We start from the raw sequence: 20,280 nt of genomic DNA on the forward strand, positions 1-20,280 counted from the left end.
TATTGTTCTATATGTATAAATGCGTAGGCTTCAAGGAGCTCTTGAAACATTTGCCTGAGGAAGGAGAAAATCTCCGAAAGCTTGTGAATTTAAAATAAAATTGCTGGACTATAACTTGGTGTTGTAAAATTGTTTACAATTGTCAACCCCAGTCCATCACCGGCATCTCCACACCAGAGAATTGAGGCAGCCATTCAGCCCCTCGGGCCCGCTCTGCCATTCAGTTAGATCATGGGCTGATCTGTACCTCAAATCCATTTACCCGCCGTAACATCATATCAGTTAATACCCTCGCCCAACAACAATCTATCGATCTCAGTCTTGAAATCTCCAATTGACCCCCAGCATCCACAGCCTTTTGGGGGGGAAAAAAAAAAAAGAGTTCCAGATTTCCACTACCCTTTGTGTGAAAAGTGCTTCCTGATTTCACTCCTGAATGGCCGAGCTCTAATTTTATTATTGAATCATACAGTAGAGAAGGCGGCCATTCGGCCCATCGTGCCCATGTCGGCTCTTTTCAAGAATTATCCAATCAGTCACATTCCCTCCCTGCTCTTCCCCCGTAGCCCTGCAAATTTTTCCCATTTCAAGTATTTATCCAATTCCCTTTTGAAAGTTATTATTGAATCTGCTTCCGCCGCCCTTTCAGGCAGCGCATTCCAGATCACAACAACTCACTGCGTAAAAAATTTTTTCCTCACATCGCCTCTGGTTCTTTTGCCAATTAAGTCTGTCCTCTGGTTACTGACCAGCATGTCACTGGAAACAGTTTCTCCTTATTTACTCTATCAAAACCCTTCATGATTTTGAACACCTCGATTAAATCTCCTCTTCACCTTCTCTGCTCCAGAGAACAACCCCGGCTTCTCCACATAACTGAAGCTTTTCATCAGCCCGCTTGTTCTGGACTCCACACGATGAAATAGTTTCTCTCTATCTACCCTGTCGAATCCCTTTATCATTTTAAACACCTCAATTAGATCACCCCTCAACCTTCGATATTCAAGGGAATACAAACCTAGTCTACGCAACCTGTCCTCGCAATTTAACCCTTTAACCTCCAGTATCATTCTGGTGAATCTGCGCTGCACCCCCTCCGAGGCCAATATCTCCTTCCGGAGGTGCGGTGCCGTGCCCAGAACAGAACAGGGGGATGCTCCCAAAATTAACTAAATGCCCCATCCGAGAAACATGGCAGGTACAAGTCCCACTGCAAAATCAAGCCCGGACCCCAGCAGTGCTTTGAGACAGTGGCTGGTGTTAAGAACAAGCAAAATATTTAAAGTTCCACTGTCAATAATCACTAAAATCCTCAGAAACACAGAAAAATTTATGGCACAGGAGGCCATTTGGCCCATCGTGTCTGTGCCAGTCGAAGAAGAGCTACCCAGCCTAATCCCATCATGGAATGAATGATGCTTCAAGTACAATTTCTAACAAAGGATCACAATTAATTCACTTAATTAAGCAGACTGATGTCTGAAATAATGAGAGGATTAGATTCAGTCCGTGTGGATTGGCAACTCAAGTTAGATAGGGTTAGCGAGGACCAGAGGACAGGAGTATAAGTTACACCAACATAGAACTAAATTAGATGTTAGGAGGTATTTCTTTTCACAGAGTCATCGTCCTACAGAACAAGTTGCTGACTCTTGCAGCAAGTGTGGGTTCGCTGCAAGTGTCCAAGAGATGTGGACAAGTTCTTGAGTGTGGCCAATAAACCAGCATACAGAAGGTAGGTGGGTATTGAGGGGATGAGTCTCCCGGTCACTACCGTCTCCTGGAGCTCGTTTGATCACCTTTGGGATTCGCAGAGGAATTTCCAGGAGTTTTTTCCCTTCTTTTTGCCTTTTCTAGGAGGTTACATGGTTGGTGGGACAATGGTAGTGTTCAGAAGATAGACCAGGACAGGCTCAAGTGGAGCAGCCAGTCATTTCCTGTCCTTCGGGTTTCTTATGTTCGTGATACATTTGAGGCAAGAGACACTGTTAGATGTTCAGATTCTCAAACCTTAAAACCAACAGATGACCTTGTAATGACATACCATCGTCTTTCCAACGGATGGTAGGGCTAACCAAACTGGAGAGGGTCCTAGATGGTATCTGTAACTGAGTAATAACTAAATTAGACAGCTATTCCACAATGTCACATGGGGCAGCTCTCAGCTGAATCCTGCGCTCTAACTAGAGCACCCTGCTCAGCTGTCGGGAAGTGACAATCAGCAGCAGAGTAGAACTTCTGAGCGGAGCTGAGGCCCATTATAAAGAGCTGATAATGCGGTGACTTGTGTAAAGGACAACGATTTGCTGCCCAAGCATTGCGGCACATAGAAAACTCCTAAAATGCCCACCTTCGCCAGCACTTGGAGCCACGTTGGCCAATTTAAAAATTGGAGTCGTTTCAAAGTTATGATCTGGAATGCGCTGCCTGAAAGGGCGGTGGAAGATTCAATAGTAACTTTCAAAAGGGAATTGGATAAATACTTGAAGGGGAAAATATTGCAGGGCTGTGGGGAAAGAGCAGGGTGGGGGGGGGGGGGGATGTAGGATAAGAGTGGTACTAATTGGATAGCTCTTTCAAAGGGCTGGCACGGGCACGATGGGCCGAACGGCCCCCTTCTGCGCTGTAAGATTCTGTGATGAGAATGAATTTCTGCAGCCTTGAATCAATTTTAAAAATCACTGTGGTTCACCTTCTGTCGTCTCAGCTGTTTCTGTTCAACAGGCAGCCTGCCAACCAGAACCTTCACTGCATTCAAAACATGGAGATAGCCCCATCTCAACCTCACGATCTTATCAACAGTGGGAATGAGATCCAACAGTGCCTCTGTTGGCATTCCTCAGGTTAAAGTGAATTAGAATCAGAGGAATGTCGTTCATTGAAAGATTTTTGAAATAACGATTCAAACAACATTAAATACATCAATTTAGTGACAATATGACAATTGTACGGATGCTTTGGCTTAATCTGGACAAGTATTATTGATTAATTATGTAAATTACAAAATATAATTCCAACGTTGTGTATTTTTAGAAATAAGTGTTGACCTATCCCATTTCATTTCTCTCTGACTGATGTCCAAATCAGGTTTCATTAAACTGACTGGGTTCTGGGTCCATTACGAAACTTAAGTAGATCTTTCACTGCGATCATTTTCATTGAGTCCTAAGGCAGTGCTTTTCAACAGAGGAGTCCTGACATAACATAAATAATGCAAGATGTGAGTTCACTGCACTAATGTGCAGTTGGAATTCTCTACATATCGTTTAAATGCAATTTAAACAAAAAAAAAGGATTTATAAAAGATGGTAAACATTAGTGTCCATTTTCCAGACCAAAAAAAAACACTTACCACGTTCAGGAGCATGATGATGCAGAAGTTGATGCACACGGCAGTCCCCGTTGTAGCAACTTGGGAGTTGTTCCTAATTAGAGCCCACTCGAACGCAGCAAAAATGCTCACAGTCACCACTCGATAAATGACAATCCCAAAAACAGCAGCAATCACCACACAGATCTAAGAAAACGTTCAGAGATAGATTTGTCAAATTGATCAATTGCCTGAAAGGAGATCAGTCTCTGTTCAAAGGGTGAGGGGCGGTGGGGTAAGTTTGTGGTTTGGTAAAATAAAGAACCTTCACCACACGGACTGCAGCGGTTCAAGGCGGCGGCTCACCACCTTCTCGAGGGCAATTAGGGATGGGCAATGAATGCCGGCCTCGCCAGCGACGCCCACATCCCATGAACGAATTAAGAGAGAAAAGTCTCACTTCCAGCCTACAAAAAAAAAAACGACCTGCTCTCTGTTGCCAGCCCAGTAGTGTAACTGGTCTGCCAACCCAAAAGCAGCAGAGTTCAAATCTGGTTATTTGTGCGCTGACACCAGGAAAAGTGATCGAAACCTGCCAGATTGTTGTAAAAACCCAACTGGTTCACTAATGTCTTTCTCTACCTGACTCTGACTCTGACTGACTCCCACATGATGCGGCTGGATCTTAATACCCTGCAACGTGGCCACTCAGTTGTAAAAGCACCACTTTCTCAGGGAAACGAAGGCTGGACAATAAATGCCCGTCTTGCCATTATCGCTCACATCCCGAGGAAATATAGAAAAATAAACTAATTTTAGATTGTTGGGGGAATGTTTTTGGCTGTAGTTACACTGCTGCACTAATGTGGAGTGGGTTCACCTTTACTGCTACACCTAACACTGGGTAAATCCAGGGGTTAGAGATATTTTTTTCCATCATTTATAATAATACTTTTTAAATGTTAACTAGTGTTATTAAAATATCATGTGTTCCAGTGTGAACTGACCTGAGCGCGAGATATTGACAACATTGGTCGTGTTTTATATTTCTTGTAAATGTTACACCAAAACGAACGTTGGAAGCTTCTAACCAAAGGAAAAAGGATTCTCTAGAACTATAAACATTAGCGCAAACGGCAGCAAAAGTGATCATCCAAACAGGCAACACGTTGGAAGCCCTTATTGTAATGGTTCATGCGATGATAACCTCAGACCCTGACTAACCATGAAGAATATCCCAGAAGCTGATACAATGATTCTGCTGCATTTGTCCGTGAAGGCTTGATAAGGCTCTGGTTTTCCAGATATGGGATTCATACGCTCCTTCTTGGAATACTTCGCTTCAAACTGGGGTCGGATTTCCTCCTGCAGGAGAAAGAAAAAAAATTCTAGTTTCCTTATTCTTTGTTTGAGGACCTGCAACAGGTTCGAAGTTCATTCTGAATCCCTGGTCTGTGCGGAGTTAGCTGGTACAGTGATTGGCCTTGGCAGCTCTAGGCTAGCAAAGAAAATCACCTGGATTCCTGCTCACGACTGCGTTGCCTGATGGACGTCCGAGGACAGCTTACAACTTGGACTCGGTCACCCTCCACAGTTAAATAACCTGCAGACACACAACACGATCTAATCCCTCCCTCTAACTCCCCTGCTCATCTTCAAAATAGCACCGTGGGATCCTTTACGTCCACCCGAGGGGGCAGACGGGGGCCTCGGTTTAACGTCTCATCCGAAAGACGGCACCTCTGACAGTGCAGCACTCCCTCAGTACTGACACTGGGAGTGTCGGCCTGAATTATGGGCTCAAGTCTCTGGAGTGGGGCCTGAACCCATGGCCTTCTGGCTCAGAGGCAAGAGAGTGTTACCATCGACGCTAAGGCTGACACGCAAATAAAAATAAGACGAACCGTCCTGGTTTAATTGGCGATTCATTGATTTTAACCAATGGCACTATTGAGCCAAGCAGCAGCTTCACACCCTACAGATGTTTTCCACACCCAACGGGCATTTGTTGCACTGTAGATGTGCGGTAGACACAAAATATTTAATTATATGGATTATTTGTATCACCTGATTTATACAAAGGACCAACTTTATGAATATCTGGCTGCTCTCAAGTGACATCACTTCAGAAAGTGTGATGAATAGTTATTTGGGTTTTGGTTATTGTGCGATCACTAACCTCCTCTTCTTCCCAGTCAATCAAATCCCAGTCATAAGCAATAACTGCCCGCCTCCTTTTCCAAAACTCCAGGAACACAGTGGCTGAGGGGAAAGACAAACGTGAGATGAGATTACACGTCAAGGCCCAAAGAGGCTCCAAAAAGTCGCTATTCAGTAGATTGACGTCGGAAAGGAAATCAAAGACAAAGTGATCAGTTTTTATAATTAAAATGTTCCATTCTGTTGGTTAATAAATCAAGACAAGACAAACCCCGCTCTATATGTAGCTAGCACAAAACTGGATATCACCGCGGTTTGCTGTATGAGTGCATTCTTGTAATGATCAGGGAGGGAACGCTCATAGCGAACGCAATAAAGATTTGCCGCGGGAGGGGGTGGCGAGATTTTCAGCTGCCGGTCCTCAGTTTCTTTCTGAAAAACGGACGGCTGTGAACTGAAAAGGGGTGGAGGTCGGGGTGGGGGTCGGGGTGGGGGTGGGGGACCTAGGCTGCTCAGCGGACACCCAAGGTTCACCTGAAGCAATTTTCAGGTGGGCTTAAAAGCGGGCGAGCAGCAAGCCTGCCCGTTTCAGGTGGCAATCTGGGAACCAAAGGAAAAAAACAACTGCAAGAGGGCCTTTAAAAAGCGTGACGCACTTACCTTGAAACACGTGCGCCTTTTAAAAAGTTATAGGGGCCTAAATTAATCTCGGGCCGTGGTTCAAAATGGGCGGTAGCAAATCGGACAGTCGATGGAAAACAGAATCGAGTGGAGTGTAAAACCGGGCTGCCGATTCGCTATCGCTCGTTTTGCGCTAATGCCCAAGTTTAATTTACATCCCATAATTTCCTCAGTAGCAACCGAACTTACCCCACACTGCCATGAAAACAGCGAAAAATACAGTCGCTCCATTGTCAAAGAGGTGAGTCACCTGCGAATGGAAAATATTCTCTCATTATTGGAAAAATAAGTAGAAATTAACTGAACTCTAGCAGCATTTTGGCACCAAACTTTCCAACGTCCCCGCGGACCAACCATTAACGGCCTCGCTGGTAACGGTGCCCGTTGCCTGAATGAGGTCAGTAAACTGAAGAGATTTCTGAAATAACTTGTGGTCTGTTCAGTTCAGCAAAACTCCAACCACAACCACCTGAAACTGTTTAAATGACTATTTTGAAATCTGCATCTATGAAACTGCTGTTTAACGCCAAGTGTTCCTGGACATTTGGAGTTTTCAAAATCTGATTTTAAAACAAAGATTAGTCAGGAATAACGTGGGTATCAGTCTCGGTTCAGTGAGGGGTTACGGTAGTGTAAAGGTTTGTGTTACTGGACTAGTATTCCAGAGAACGTTTTTTAAAAATTCGTTCATGGGATGTGGGCGTCGCTGGCCAGGCCGGCATTTATTGCCCATCCCTAATTGCCCTTGAGAAGGTGGTGGTGAGCCGCCTTCTTGAACCGCTGCAGTCCGTGTGGTGACGGTTCTCCCACAGTGCTGTTAGGAAGGGAGTTCCAGGATTTTGACCCACCATGGGAATTTGAATTCAACTTTGATAATGTGGAAAAAAAAAAAATTTGGTCTCAGTAAAAGTGACTGAGAAGCTGTCGGATTGTCGTAAAATCCTAACTGGTTCACTAATGTCCGTTAGGGAAGGAAACCTGCCATCCTTACCTGGTCTAGGCCTATATGTGACTCCAGTCCCACACCAACATGGTTAAACTGCCCTCTGAAGTGGCCTAGCAAGCTACTCAGTTGTAGAAAGCCCACCACCACCACCACCTCAGCGCAACTAGGGATAGAATCAAAGATGGTTACAGCACGGAAGGAGGCCATTCAGCCCATCGGGTCTGTGCCGGCTCTCTGCACGAGCAATCCAGCTAGTCCCACTCCACCGCCTTATCCCCGTAGCCCTGCTAATTTTTTCCCTTCAAGTGCTTATCCAGTTCCCTTTTGAAAGGGATTATTGAATCTGCCTCCACCACCCCCTCGGGCAGTGCATTCCAGATCCTAACCACTCGCTGAGTAAAAAAGTTTTTCCTCATGTCACCTTTGGTCCTTTTGCCAATCACCTTCAATCTATATCCTCTGGTTCTTGACCCCTCCACCAATGGGAACAGTTTCTCTGTCTACGCTGTCTAGACCCTTCATGATTTTGAATACCTCTATTAAATCTCCTCAACCTTCTCTGTTCCAAGGAGAACAACCCCAGCTTCTCCAGTCTATCCATGTAACTGAAGTCCCTCATCTCTGGAATCATTCTAGAAAAATCTCTTCTGCACCCTCTCTAGGGCCTTCACATCTTTCCTAAAGTGCGGTGCCCAGAACTGGACACAATACTCCAGTTGTGGCCAAACCAGTGTTTTATAAAGTTTCATCATGACTTCCTTGCTTTTGTACTCTATACCTCTATTTATAAAGCCCAGGATCCCGTATGCTTTTTTTTAAAAAAAAACAGCTTTCTCAACCTGCCTTGCCATCTTCAACGATTTGTGCACATATACCCCCAGATCTCTCTGCTCCTGCAACTCCTTTAGAATTGTACCTTTAGTTTTATTGCCTCTCCTCATTCTTCTCACCAAAATGTATCATTTCACTTTTCTGCGTTGAATTTCATCGGCCATGTGTCCGCCCATTCCACCAGCCTGTCTACATCCTCTTGAAGTCTATCACTATCCTCCTCACTGTTCACTACACTTCCAAGTTTTGTGAAATCTGCAAATTTGGAAATTGTGCCCTGTACACCCAAGTCCAAGTCATCAATATATATCAAAAAAACCAATGGTCCCAGCACCGACCCCTGGGAAACACCACTGTACACCTCCCCCCAGTCCGAAAAACAACCAATCACTACTCTCTGCTTCCTGTCATTTAGCCAATTTCCTATCCATGCTGCCACTGCCCCTTTTTATTCCACGGGCTTCAACTTTGCTGACAAGCCTATTATGCGGCACTTTATCAAACACCTTTTGGAAGTCCGTATTCACATCAACTGCAATACCCTCATTGACCCTCGCTGTTACCTCATCAAAAAACTCACTCAATTAAGTTGGTTAAACACGATTTGCCTTTAACAAATCCGTGCTGGGTTTCCTTAATTAATCCACACTTGTCCAAATAACTATTCTGGATTATCGTTTCTAAAAGTTTCCTCACTACCAAGGTTAAACTGACTGGCCTGTAGTTGCTGGGTCTATCCTTACACCTTTTTGAACAATAAATGCCAGCCTTGCCCACATCCAGCGAACAAATATTTAAAAAAAATGGTCTCCCCTTTCCTGAGTCAGCATCAGGAGACAAAATGCCAATTAAGTGGGGCATGTTGTAAGATTCACAACGACGAAAGGCTGGGTTTCTGGTTTACCCTCCAACATTCCGTCAAACTTTCTTTAGTGCCTCAGACTTACCTTTTCAATAATTCTCAGCTACGGACTATCGATAAACCGCCCAACAGAGTCAGTGATTAGGGCCCATTTCCACCCTTGTTCCTACTGCATCACTTAGAGAGACAGCATTTAAAAGAAAAAAAAATGGAAAACAATAAATCCAGGCAGGTTTTTACCGAATGTTTTGAAAGGGCAGGTTTGACCTCTTACCCCTGGGCCCCTTAACATGGGTACATGATGATCTGGTCCCTTCAGATACATCTTTCAGGGAAATCATCATGGGAGCGTTTTCTTTCAAAAAGACCATTCATCTCAGGTTAATCCTGCTCCATAAAGCTTGCCATAGTTTCTATGACGTGCCGGCCAAAATTCTAATCTCACCTGCATCAAATATCTCCACAAGCACAGATCACTAAAAGCTAGTGCACAGGTACAAAAAGTAAATCGGAAAGGCTAATGGAATGTTATCCGTTATTTCAAGAGGCTGGAATACAAAAGTGAGGAAGTTGTGCTTTAGTTGTAGAGTCTTGGTCAGACCCCATCTGGAGTATTGCATTCAGTTCTGGGCACCCTTGTTGTTCAGACCCTGCTCCATAAATATTTCACTGTGATCTTCCTTGTGGAGTTAATACGCTCCATATCCGTTTGTCAGCACTGAAACATTCCTAAAAAAAAAAATGGAACGAGGTGGGCCAGATTGCCCTTCAGAAATCTCTGGAACTCTCTTCCCCCCCAAAAAGCCATTGAGGCTGGGGGTCAACTGAAAACGTCAAGACAGGGAGATAGATTTTTGTTGGGTAAGGGTATTAATGGATATGGAACCAAGGCAGGTAGATGGAGTTAAGATACAGATCAGCCATGATCTAATTGAATGGCGAAACAGGCTCGAGGGGTTGAATGGCCTCCTCCTGTTTTTATGTTCTTTAAATACTTTAAACTGAGGTCAAAATCACATCTTGCAATTTATTTTTCAAATGCCAGTGATAAATTAAGTGAAGAATTCAAAGATTTCACAAACAATAAACTATCTAATGTTAATCAATTTGCAGCTGTCCGTATTCCAATTCAATGGGGGTGAGTTGAACTTGAGGCATAAAAAGGCGATATCAGATTGGTCGCCTGTTCTACACCATACCCGATTTCGGGGCAAAAACAAAAACCGGGCAATTTCTATAATGGGTTGTCAATCTGTAATGCCAGTTTTATGCCTTTGTGGCAAGTTGAAAAATCTGCCCCACCATTCCTTAACATCTATTTTGCATCATGATGTAACTGGATTGAATCATGCACTGTACCTTGGCATAAACACAGCTGTCTGATAACCGCCTGTAGGTGCAATGCTTGTCACAGAGAGGACACATAATTATTTCTGTTGCTTGGCAGATTTCTTTACTGGAAGAAGAAAGGAGACATGAAATCACATCGCAGGCATCGAGTTAAGATATGAGGGGCCAAGTTCGGGACTTTTGTTACATGGAGAGGCTAAAGCTGGGATTTTTCACTTTGGAGCAGAGGAGGTTAAGGAGAGATTTAATGGAAGCGTTCAAATTCATGAAGGGTTTTGACAGAGTAAATAAGGAGAAATTGTTTCCACTGGCAGGAGGGTCGGTAACCGGAGGACATAAATTTAAGATAATTGGCAAAAGAACCAGAGGGGGAGATGAGGAGAATTTTTTTTTAAAAAAACAGCGAGTTGTTGTGATCTGGAATGTGCTGCCTGAAAACAGATTCAATAATAACTTTCAAAAGGCAATTGGATAAATACATGAAGGGGAAAAATTTGCAGGGCTATGGGACTAATTGAATAGCTCTTTCAAAGAGGCAGCACAGGCATGATGGGCAGAATGGCCTCCTTCTGTGCCGTAAGATTCTATACTTCCATGGCATTGGAAAGTAGGAAATCAGTTTTAAAAATACAGATTTCTTCTGGGGAGGGAAGATGAATAGAAATAAATATAAAATGTGTCACTAGTGATCAATTTTGAAATCCACAAAAATGTGGATATGCTTTCTCATTATTAATAATCTATGCTTTATTTACAGTGAAAATAGTACACCATTAAATTGAATGACCATCGGAGCACAGTTTAGCTTGTGTTACCTTCGCCAGTAGCCTACTGTACACTACACAGAAATATTGAACTGATTCAGAGTGATGCAGCATTTAAAATATATTTAAAAAAAAAACAAATTCAGCTGACAGAGTTAGGTTTGTGTGAATTAAATTATGTTTGGAACAAAATGACACTTTGGAAAGACGGAGAGCGGGTGCAGGGCGAGAAAGTGAACAGTAAACTCCTTCAGTTTAACAGGCCAGAAATCCAGACCGATGAATCAAAGAAGGTTGGATATGAAATAAATCAGAACTCATTGTACATTTCACCAGCCCATCACCGGGAGATTAGAAAATACAGTTTCACGTTTATTCTCCTTTTAGTGCCAATTACGCAGAGATTTTAAAAAAGACTTGCATTTATATAGCACCTTTCACCACCTCAGGACGTCCCAAAGCGCTTTGCAGTCAATTAATTACTTTTAAAGTGTAGTCACTGTTGATTACATGCCGATTTTAAAATTCTCATCCTTGCTTTCAAATCCCTCCATGGCCTCGCCCCTCCCTATCTCTCTAACCTCCTCCAGCCCTACAACCCTCCGAGATCTCTGCGCTCCTCCAATTCTGGTCTCTCGTTTACCCTGATTTTAATCGCTCCACCATTGGCGGCCGTGCCTTCAGCTGCCTGGGCCCTAAGCTCTGGAATTCCCTCCCTAAACCTCTCCACCTCTGTCTCCTCCTTTAAGATGCTCCTTAAAACCTACCTCTTTGACCAGGCTTTTAGCCAACTGTCCTAACATCTCCTTGTGACTCAGTGTCAAATTTTGTCTGATAATCATTCATGTGAAGCCCCTTAGGACGTTTTATTACTTTAAAAAGGCACAAGTTGTTGTAATGTAGGAAACGTTGCAGCCAATTTGCGCATAGCAAGATCCCACATACAGCAATGAGATAAATGACCAGACCATCTGTTTTAATGATGTTGGTTGAGGGATAAATATTGGCCAGGACACTGGGGAGAACTCCTTGCTCTTCTTCGAAATAGTGCCATGGGACCAGAGGGGACAGACGGGGCCCTCAGTTTAACGTCTCATCAAAAAGACGGCACCTCCGACAGTGCAGCACTCCCTCAGGACTGCACTGGGAGGGTCAGCCTGGATTATGGGCGCAAATCTCTGGAGTGGGGGCTTGAACCCATGACCTTCTGACTCAGAGGTGAGAGTGCTGCCCACTGAGTCACGGCCAATGAGGATTGCCTGGCTTTAATGCAAATTTTCAATGCCCGAATCATGTAATTTAAAAAAATAACCTGTGCAAGTTCACCCTGTTTTAAAGCAATACTTCACCACAACTTAATCCCAATGAAAACCAAAAAACAAAAATCCCCAAATATGACACCCATCCTTACCTTACTTGGCAGTAATCAAGAGTGAAAACTCCATACAGAAACACCAGTGAGCCAACAATGGCAGCTGGGAACAGCATTCCCGTGTACCAGCCTAACCAGGCAAAGTATAGACCAATCTTCTCACCAAAATAACGCCTGCAAACATCAGAGAAAACAAACCACTGGTGAAACATGAAGTGGAGAACCTATCGATGTCCATAAATAAAAGTACAGGTCTGTGCAGTTATCGCCAAATACAACGCCCCAAAACCATTAAATAAACAAACATCGGCTTGTGAAGGTCAGTGAGCCCCTGATGGAATATTCACTTATAGCAAGGACAGTGAAGCATGACTTGCTTTAATCATTGTAACGCTGTGACAGATTAATCCACTTTATTATTATGCAAGAAAAATGTGACTGTGGCATCAGCCAGCCTGAACCTGCTCAAAGCAACACAAGTTTAAAATAACAAATGGAATTGGTAAAGAGAAAAGGTAGAGAAGATGTTTCCACTTGTGGGGGGAGACCAGAACTAGGGGCCAGAAATATAAGATAGTCACTAATAAATCCAATAGGAAATGCAGGAGAAACTTCTTCACCCAGAGAGTGGTGAGAATGTGGAACTCGCTCCCACATGGAGTAGTTGAGGTGAAGTTAGATAAACACATGAGGGAGAAAGGAATAGAAGGATATGCTGATAGGGTGAGATGAAATAGGGAGGGAGGGAGGCTCGTGTGGAGCATAAACATCAGCATAGACCAGTTGGGCCGAATGGCCTGTTTCTGTGCTGTAAACTATGTAAAACTATAAAAATTGCTGGATGTGGATAACACACTTCTTTCAAAAAAGGAAAGACCATTTCAGAGACCATTCCAATAAGTTTACTTTGTCTCACGGACCTGGATCTGATCTTGTTTTAAAGAGTCATGGATAAAGGTCATCCTTGGATTCCCACAAAACCCCCATCAGCTTTTCCGAAATTTCAGTTCTCATCCTTCAATAGAGATCTTTGCTGTAAATTCCTTTGTGAACTATCCCTGAGCTCACAGTGTTCCTGATTTTGAAAACTGGGCCGGCCAACTGATAGATCTTGCAGAATATTGCTAGCTTTTACTTTTTACATTCTCGTTATTTGAAAAACCTGAATGATATTATTTTGCACAAACATAACAACCAATTCAATAAACACTGTGCAGCACAAATCAAAGGGTTTTAAGCCAAAGTGAACTCAATGGCATTGTAATCAGTTAAATTTGGCAAAGTCACAATACTGCAGTGAGACCCCAGCTCCCTTACTGCAAAAGTTAGGCTGCTTTAATACCCCACAAATTTATTATGTGGAGATGCCGGTGATGGACTGGGGTTGACAATTGTAAACAATTTTACAACACCAAGTTATAGTCCAGCAATTTTATTTTAAATTCACAAGCTTTCGGAGACTTCCTCCTTCCTCAGGTAAATGTTCAGGAGCTCCTTGAAGCCTACGCGTTTATACATATAGAACAATACATGGTGTTTACAGACTGCCCCTGCAACTGCCCATTGCCAAGGCAATCACCGTGTTCAGACAGAGAGGTGTCACCTGCAGAACCCCCGAATACACATTCGACAAAAAAACAAACAGGGAAAAAAAACAGAGGAAAAAAACAGAGAGGCAGAAACATCCGGAAGGCAGAGAAAGCCAGCAAATGACCCATTATATTAAAAACAGATAACATTTGTTCGCTGGTGGGGTTACGTGTAGCGTGACATGAACCCAAGATCCCGGTTGAGGCCGTCCTCATGGGTGCGGAACTTGGCTATCAATTTCTGCTCGACGATTTTGCGTTGTCGTGTGTCTCGAAGGCCGCCTTGGAGTACGCTTACCCGAAGGTCGGTGGATGAATGTCCATGACTGCTGAAGTGTTCCCCGACTGGGAGGGAACCCTCCTGTTTGGCGATTGTTGCGCGGTGTCCGTTCATCCGTTGTCGCAGCGTCTGCATGGTCTCGCCAATGTACCATGCTCTGGGGCATCCTTTCCTGCAACGTATGAGGTAGACAACATTGGCCGAGTCACAGGAGTATGAACCATGCACCTGGTGGGTGGTGTCCTCTCGTGTGATGGTGGTATCTGTGTCGATGATCTGGCATGTCTTGCAGAGGTTACCGTGGCAGGGTTGTGTGGCGTCGTGGACGCTGTTCTCTTGAAAGCTGGGTAATTTGCTGCGAACGATGGTCTGTTTGAGGTTGGGTGGCTGTTTAAAGGCGAGTAGTGGAGGTGTGGGGATGGCCATAGCGAGGTGTTTGTCCTCATTGATGACATGTTGAAGGCTGCGGAGAACATGGCGTAGTTTCTCCGCTCCGGGGAAGTACTGGACGACAAAGGGTACTCTGTTGGTTGCGTCCCGTGTTAGTCTCCTGAGGAGGTCTATGCGATTTTTTGCTGTGGCCCGTCGGAACTGTCGATCGATGAGTCGAGCGTCATATCCCGTTCTTACTAGGGCGTCTTTCAGCGTCTGTAGGTGTCCATCGCGTTCCTCCTCGTCTGAGCAGACCCTGTGTATTCGCAGGGCCTGTCCATAGGGGATGGCCTCTTTGACGTGGTTAGGGTGGAAGCTGGAAAAGTGGAGCATCGTGAGGTTGTCCGTGGGCTTGCGGTAGAGTGAGGTGCTGAGGTGCCCGTCTTTGATGGAGATTCGTGTGTCCAAGAAAGAATCCGCGGTACAGCAACCGAAGAGGAAAGAGTCAAACTGGACTCCTCCGGAGGGTCGCTGCCCTCAGCTGGACATGTATGCTCAAGCTGTCAGGAAATGCGTCAATGCCAGATTCATCAGCCGCACTCAGAAGACAGTCCAGAATGTCACCCGAGCACAACGCAACGCCATCAACGCTCTCAAGACCAACCGCAACATCGTCATCAAACCAGCGGACAAAGGAGGAGCCATAGTCATACAGAACAGAACAGACTATTGCAAAGAAGCATACCGACAACTGGACAACCAGGAACACTACAGACGGTTACCCGCAGATCCGACCAAAGAACACACCCACCAGCTCAACAAACTGATCAAGACCTTCGATCCAGACCTTCAAAGCATCCTACGCACTCTCATCCCACATAATCCCCGCGTGGGAGACTTCTACTGCCTCCCAAAGATACACAAAGCCAACACACCCGGACGTCCCATCGTATCAGGCAACGGAACCCTGTGTGAGAACCTCTCTGGATACATCGAGGGCATCCTGAAACCCATCGTACAGGGAACCCCCAGCTTCTGTCGCGACAGCATCAATACTCAACACCAACAACAGCCAATCTCCGGAAGCCATCCTACAACTCATCCGCTTCATCCTGGATCACAATGTCTTCACCTTCGATAACCAGTTCTTTACCCAAACACACGGAACAGCCATGGGGACCAAATTCGCACCCCAATACGCCAACATTTTCATGCACAAGTTCGAGCAGGACTTCTTCACTGCACAAGACCTCCAACCAACACTATACACCAGATACATCGACGACATTTTCTTTCTATGGACCCACGGCAAGGAATCACTAAAGAGACTACACGATAACATCAACAAGTTCCATCCCACCATCAAGCTCACCATGGACTACTCCTCAGAATCAGTTTCTTTCTTGGACACACGAATCTCCATCAAAGACGGGCACCTCAGCACCTCACTCTACCGCAAGCCCACGGACAACCTCACGATGCTCCACTTTTCCAGCTTCCACCCTAACCACGTCAAAGAGGCCATCCCCTATGGACAGGCCCTGCGAATACACAGGGTCTGCTCAGACGAGGAGGAACGCGATGGACACCTACAGACGCTGAAAGACGCCCTAGTAAGAACGGGATATGACGCTCGACTCATCGATCGACAGTTCCGACGGGCCACAGCAAAAAATCGCATAGACCTCCTCAGGAGACTAACACGGGACGCAACCAACAGAGTACCCTTTGTCGTCCAGTACTTCCCCGGAGCGGAGAAACTACGCCATGTTCTCCGCAGCCTTCAACATGTCATCAATGAGGACAAACACCTCGCTATGGCCATCCCCACACCTCCACTACTCGCCTTTAAACAGCCACCCAACCTCAAACAGACCATCGTTCGCAGCAAATTACCTAGCTTTCAAGAGAACAGCGTCCACAACGCCACACAACCCTGCCACGGTAACCTCTGCAAGACATGCCAGATCATCGACACAGATACCACCATCACACGAGAGGACACCACCCACCAGGTGCATGGTTCATACTCCTGTGACTCGGCCAACGTTGTCTACCTCATACGTTGCAGGAAAGGATGCCCCAGAGCATGGTACATTGGCGAGACCATGCAGACGCTGCGACAACGGATGAACGGACACCGCGCAACAATCGCCAAACAGGAGGGTTCCCTCCCAGTCGGGGAACACTTCAGCAGTCATGGACATTCATCCACCGACCTTCGGGTAAGCGTACTCCAAGGCGGCCTTCGAGACACACGACAACGCAAAATCGTCGAGCAGAAATTGATAGCCAAGTTCCGCACCCATGAGGACGGCCTCAACCGGGATCTTGGGTTCATGTCACGCTACACGTTACCCCACCAGCGAACAAATGTTATCTGTTTTTAATATAATGGGTCATTTGCTGGCTTTCTCTGCCTTCCGGATGTTTCTGCCTCTCTCTGTTTTTCTTCTCTGTTTTTTTTCCCTGTTTGTTTTTTTGTTGAATGTGTATTCGGGGGTTCTGCAGGTGACACCTCTCTGTCTGAACACGGTGATTGCCTTGGCAACGGGCAGTTGCAGGGGCAGTCTGTAAACACCATGTATTGTTCTATATGTATAAATGCGTAGGCTTCAAGGAGCTCCTGAACATTTACCTGAGGAAGGAGGAAGTCTCCGAAAGCTTGTGAATTTAAAATAAAATTGCTGGACTATAACTTGGTGTTGTAAAATTGTTTACAATCCACAAATTTATTGTCAGTGTGGATCCAAAACCAATTTTGCACCAACACGAGGTGCTGAGGCCCTAACTGGTTCCAAAGTGAAGCAGAGTGAGCCTACAACCTCTAGGGATTTCTCTCACCTTCATTCTGGTCAAATGTTAGGCCCTGATGCATTTCTACTGTAGCTGCAGTGTTCCTGCGCAGGCAAACGGCATTGCACCAATGCCACAGCTGCAGTGTGAACACAGCCTTAGTTTCACTTTTCCAAGATTACAAGAATCTGGGATTTGAGATAATGTACTTGAGAAATTTATTCATATAAATGTAATTCCAATATTTCCAGCCCTTATCCTGAACTTCTTCAGGTGCTTCTTGTGGACCAGAAACTAGTTTGTGTAACTGATACCTCTGCTCACTCGTTGGGGTGGATCTTGACTGTGTGTGATGTGTACAGCGGGCAATAGAGAGTCGACAGCCCGTTTTACATCTCTCCCCAGCTTTACTTCCAGTTGATGTTAATCGGGAGAGATGTAAAACGGGCCCATTTTACACCATCAAGCTTGGCCCCACCCCCACTATCTCTATGGTTCCCATAAGCTCTTCTGCACAACACAGGCTCTCCTAATGTTTCTCAGTACATTGTAAATATTCTACAACCTCCTCTAGTTCAGTACAAAGCCATTAACCTCCAACTCTATTAAAAAAAACTCAATGTGAATTTGAACATAAGCCTTTGAAATATCATGAATTCCTCTGTAACCAACTTTTTAAAGTTTGTGATAATTCTTGTACTACTTAGAGAAGGCAAATAAAAACAAATAAATCACATTCAACAATTGTTCTGAAACAGATTAAAGAAACCTGCAGTGATAGGTCTCCATTTACAGTAAAACTCACTGCAGGAGCAAAGCTGGCTCCAACTGCAGGTCACTAATTATTCTACGACTCTAAGTTCATGATGAAATGTGGTCAGAATCACACTGGCCCAGAATATGCTGAAAAAATAACGGTGTCTGAATGGCGCTCACTGTTATTAATCGGCAAATCGGCCAGCAACCCGTGGAGAGGAAGAGATACCCCGGGAGTTGCGAATTGCCGCAAGTTGCTGGCCGATTTGTATCGCTCCGCTGTCAGCCTCGTGAAAACGGCAGCTCACCCGCAACCTCCCCGTGAGTTTCATGAAGTTGCTGAATTTGCACATTAATTGCCCATTAAACTCGCCGCAGAACATTAACTTTAGTCATTAACAGCGTAAGTACCATTTTAACAATCTGATCATTGTTAATGACCATCAACCTCACTTGTCCAGAAAGTGAACAGTTATAAACGTGGAGTCTCATTCCTTCAGGTTGTGAATTGTTGTTGGAGATTTTAAAAAAGTGAAAAAAAATTCTTAGTTTTCCTTTGTCTATTTTCTCTCTCTCTCAATCCAATCTTTCTTTCCCTCTCTATACCTGATTTGACTCTAATTCACTCGATTTCCTGCTCAGTCATTCCTCGGTCTCTTTCTCAATCCTTAAATCTCACTGTTTCAGGAGACAGACCGTTGGTCCAGTCGTTCACGGAGGTCCCAGATGACCCCGTTGCCCCGTTATTAGCTCACACTTCCAGCAAGTCACGGCGCAAAACATTTTTTTGAGCTGAAGGGTGCAGGAACAAGTCTAACTAACGGGGCACGTTGTGAGATGGCCACTCCAGCAAATTCTGGGCCAATATTTCGTGCAGCAGCAATGACCGTTTGACCCAACATTGCAAGAGAACATCGGGCAGGTTACCTCACTAGGTCGAGCGGCTGATACTTGTACCACATTCCCCACCACGCCCAGCACTCGAACAGCAGGTGTCGGTGGTTCACGGCACCGTGAGTCTTTATGGAATTTTTGCTTCTGTGACTTCCCTGAAAAGTGCACAAGAGAAACAGATTGAAACTTTACATCAGATTACGTTGAAAAAAAAAATCATCGCCCCCAAAATCCTGGGCTTTAAATTAAACGTTAAGAGATCGCTGTCAGGTTCAGCTATTAACTGGCTATTCCAGGCTTTAAAAAAAAACTATTTTACACCACGCTCCGCAGGAAGAGAGTAAAATTACAAATTAAAATGTAAACTTTTCCATTCTAGGCTTCAGGTGAACTTGGCATTTCAAAGAGAGAGCAAAATTCGTACAGTTAATCAATAATTTACGAGCAGTTTACAGCGTCGATGAGCTCCACATTTACCTCATGAAGCGGGAATGCTGCCTCGTAGGTGTTGTTGCCAAGTAACCGATTGAGTCCTAAGGAGACGAATATTAAGTACTGCTGAAAATTTGACAGGTAGATTAAAAATAAACTATTTACAACATGACTTGTGTCAAACTTTCTTGCAGTACTATTTAATGAAAATAACCTCGCCGCTACCCTCACCTCCATTTTCTTCCTTTTGACAACTGCCCGTCAGCAATGCACCCTCGGCGAGTCAGGCGAGCTAAAGATTTGGGGCTGTCTAAGGTTGGTCAGCACAAGACACAATTCAAGTCGAGGATGGTCAGATTTTTCCATTCTCCAATACGGGCCCCGTGCTTGGATGCACCGGCTCACCCAGTGCAGACCTGGTGAAGCTCACTCAAAATTAAACCAAGAAGAGTGTTGGGAAGTCCCAGGAGTTCGAGTCCCATCCTTCCAATTAGGAATGAAGCGTTTGACTGTCAGCTGGTAATGGGACAGTAAACCCCCCGCCCCATGTTCTTAATGTGCCTCTTCACAGGTCACAGAGAAGATTTGCCAAAGTGACGTTTGATTAAATGTTGCAGTTGTGCCATGACTGCACATGGTGTTGGGGGGGGTGGGGATATCAGGAATGGGGAGGAAGTAAACGTAAAGACTCAGTAATGGAGGGAAAGGCATATAATCAACAGTGTGCTGCACTTGACGAGCCTTTCATATTCCACTTATAAATGGATAGAAGGCAAGGCTCAAAAATCATGAGATTTCTCCCCGTCTATTTTAAAAGATCACACCGTCAGTAGGCAAGAACTGTCGCTGGTTCTCTTAGTACTCGTGTTCATCATGCGTGCAGTG

The 20,280-nt window shown here is 44.8% G+C and overlaps 1 protein-coding gene across 3 annotated transcripts in view; it reads right to left on the reverse strand.

The window, feature by feature from the left end:
- LOC137334503 (anoctamin-4-like) overlaps positions 1-20,280 on the reverse strand; it is a 167,335-nt gene that overhangs the window by 31,123 nt on the left and 115,932 nt on the right. For all 3 annotated transcript variants that reach the window (XM_067999216.1, XM_067999215.1, XM_067999217.1), the window contains exons 8-15: positions 19,441-19,496; positions 18,997-19,118; positions 12,316-12,450; positions 10,150-10,246; positions 6,341-6,401; positions 5,490-5,572; positions 4,535-4,675; positions 3,353-3,517 (exon numbers count right to left, since the gene is read on the reverse strand). In XM_067999216.1, coding sequence (XP_067855317.1) covers positions 3,353-3,517; positions 4,535-4,675; positions 5,490-5,572; positions 6,341-6,401; positions 10,150-10,246; positions 12,316-12,450; positions 18,997-19,118; positions 19,441-19,496 — 860 coding nt within the window. The remainder of the gene's footprint in view (positions 1-3,352; positions 3,518-4,534; positions 4,676-5,489; positions 5,573-6,340; positions 6,402-10,149; positions 10,247-12,315; positions 12,451-18,996; positions 19,119-19,440; positions 19,497-20,280) is intronic.

The sequence above is a fragment of the Heptranchias perlo genome, chromosome 18 (assembly GCF_035084215.1).
Source record: "Heptranchias perlo isolate sHepPer1 chromosome 18, sHepPer1.hap1, whole genome shotgun sequence".
Classification (NCBI taxonomy): Eukaryota; Metazoa; Chordata; class Chondrichthyes; order Hexanchiformes; family Hexanchidae; genus Heptranchias; species Heptranchias perlo.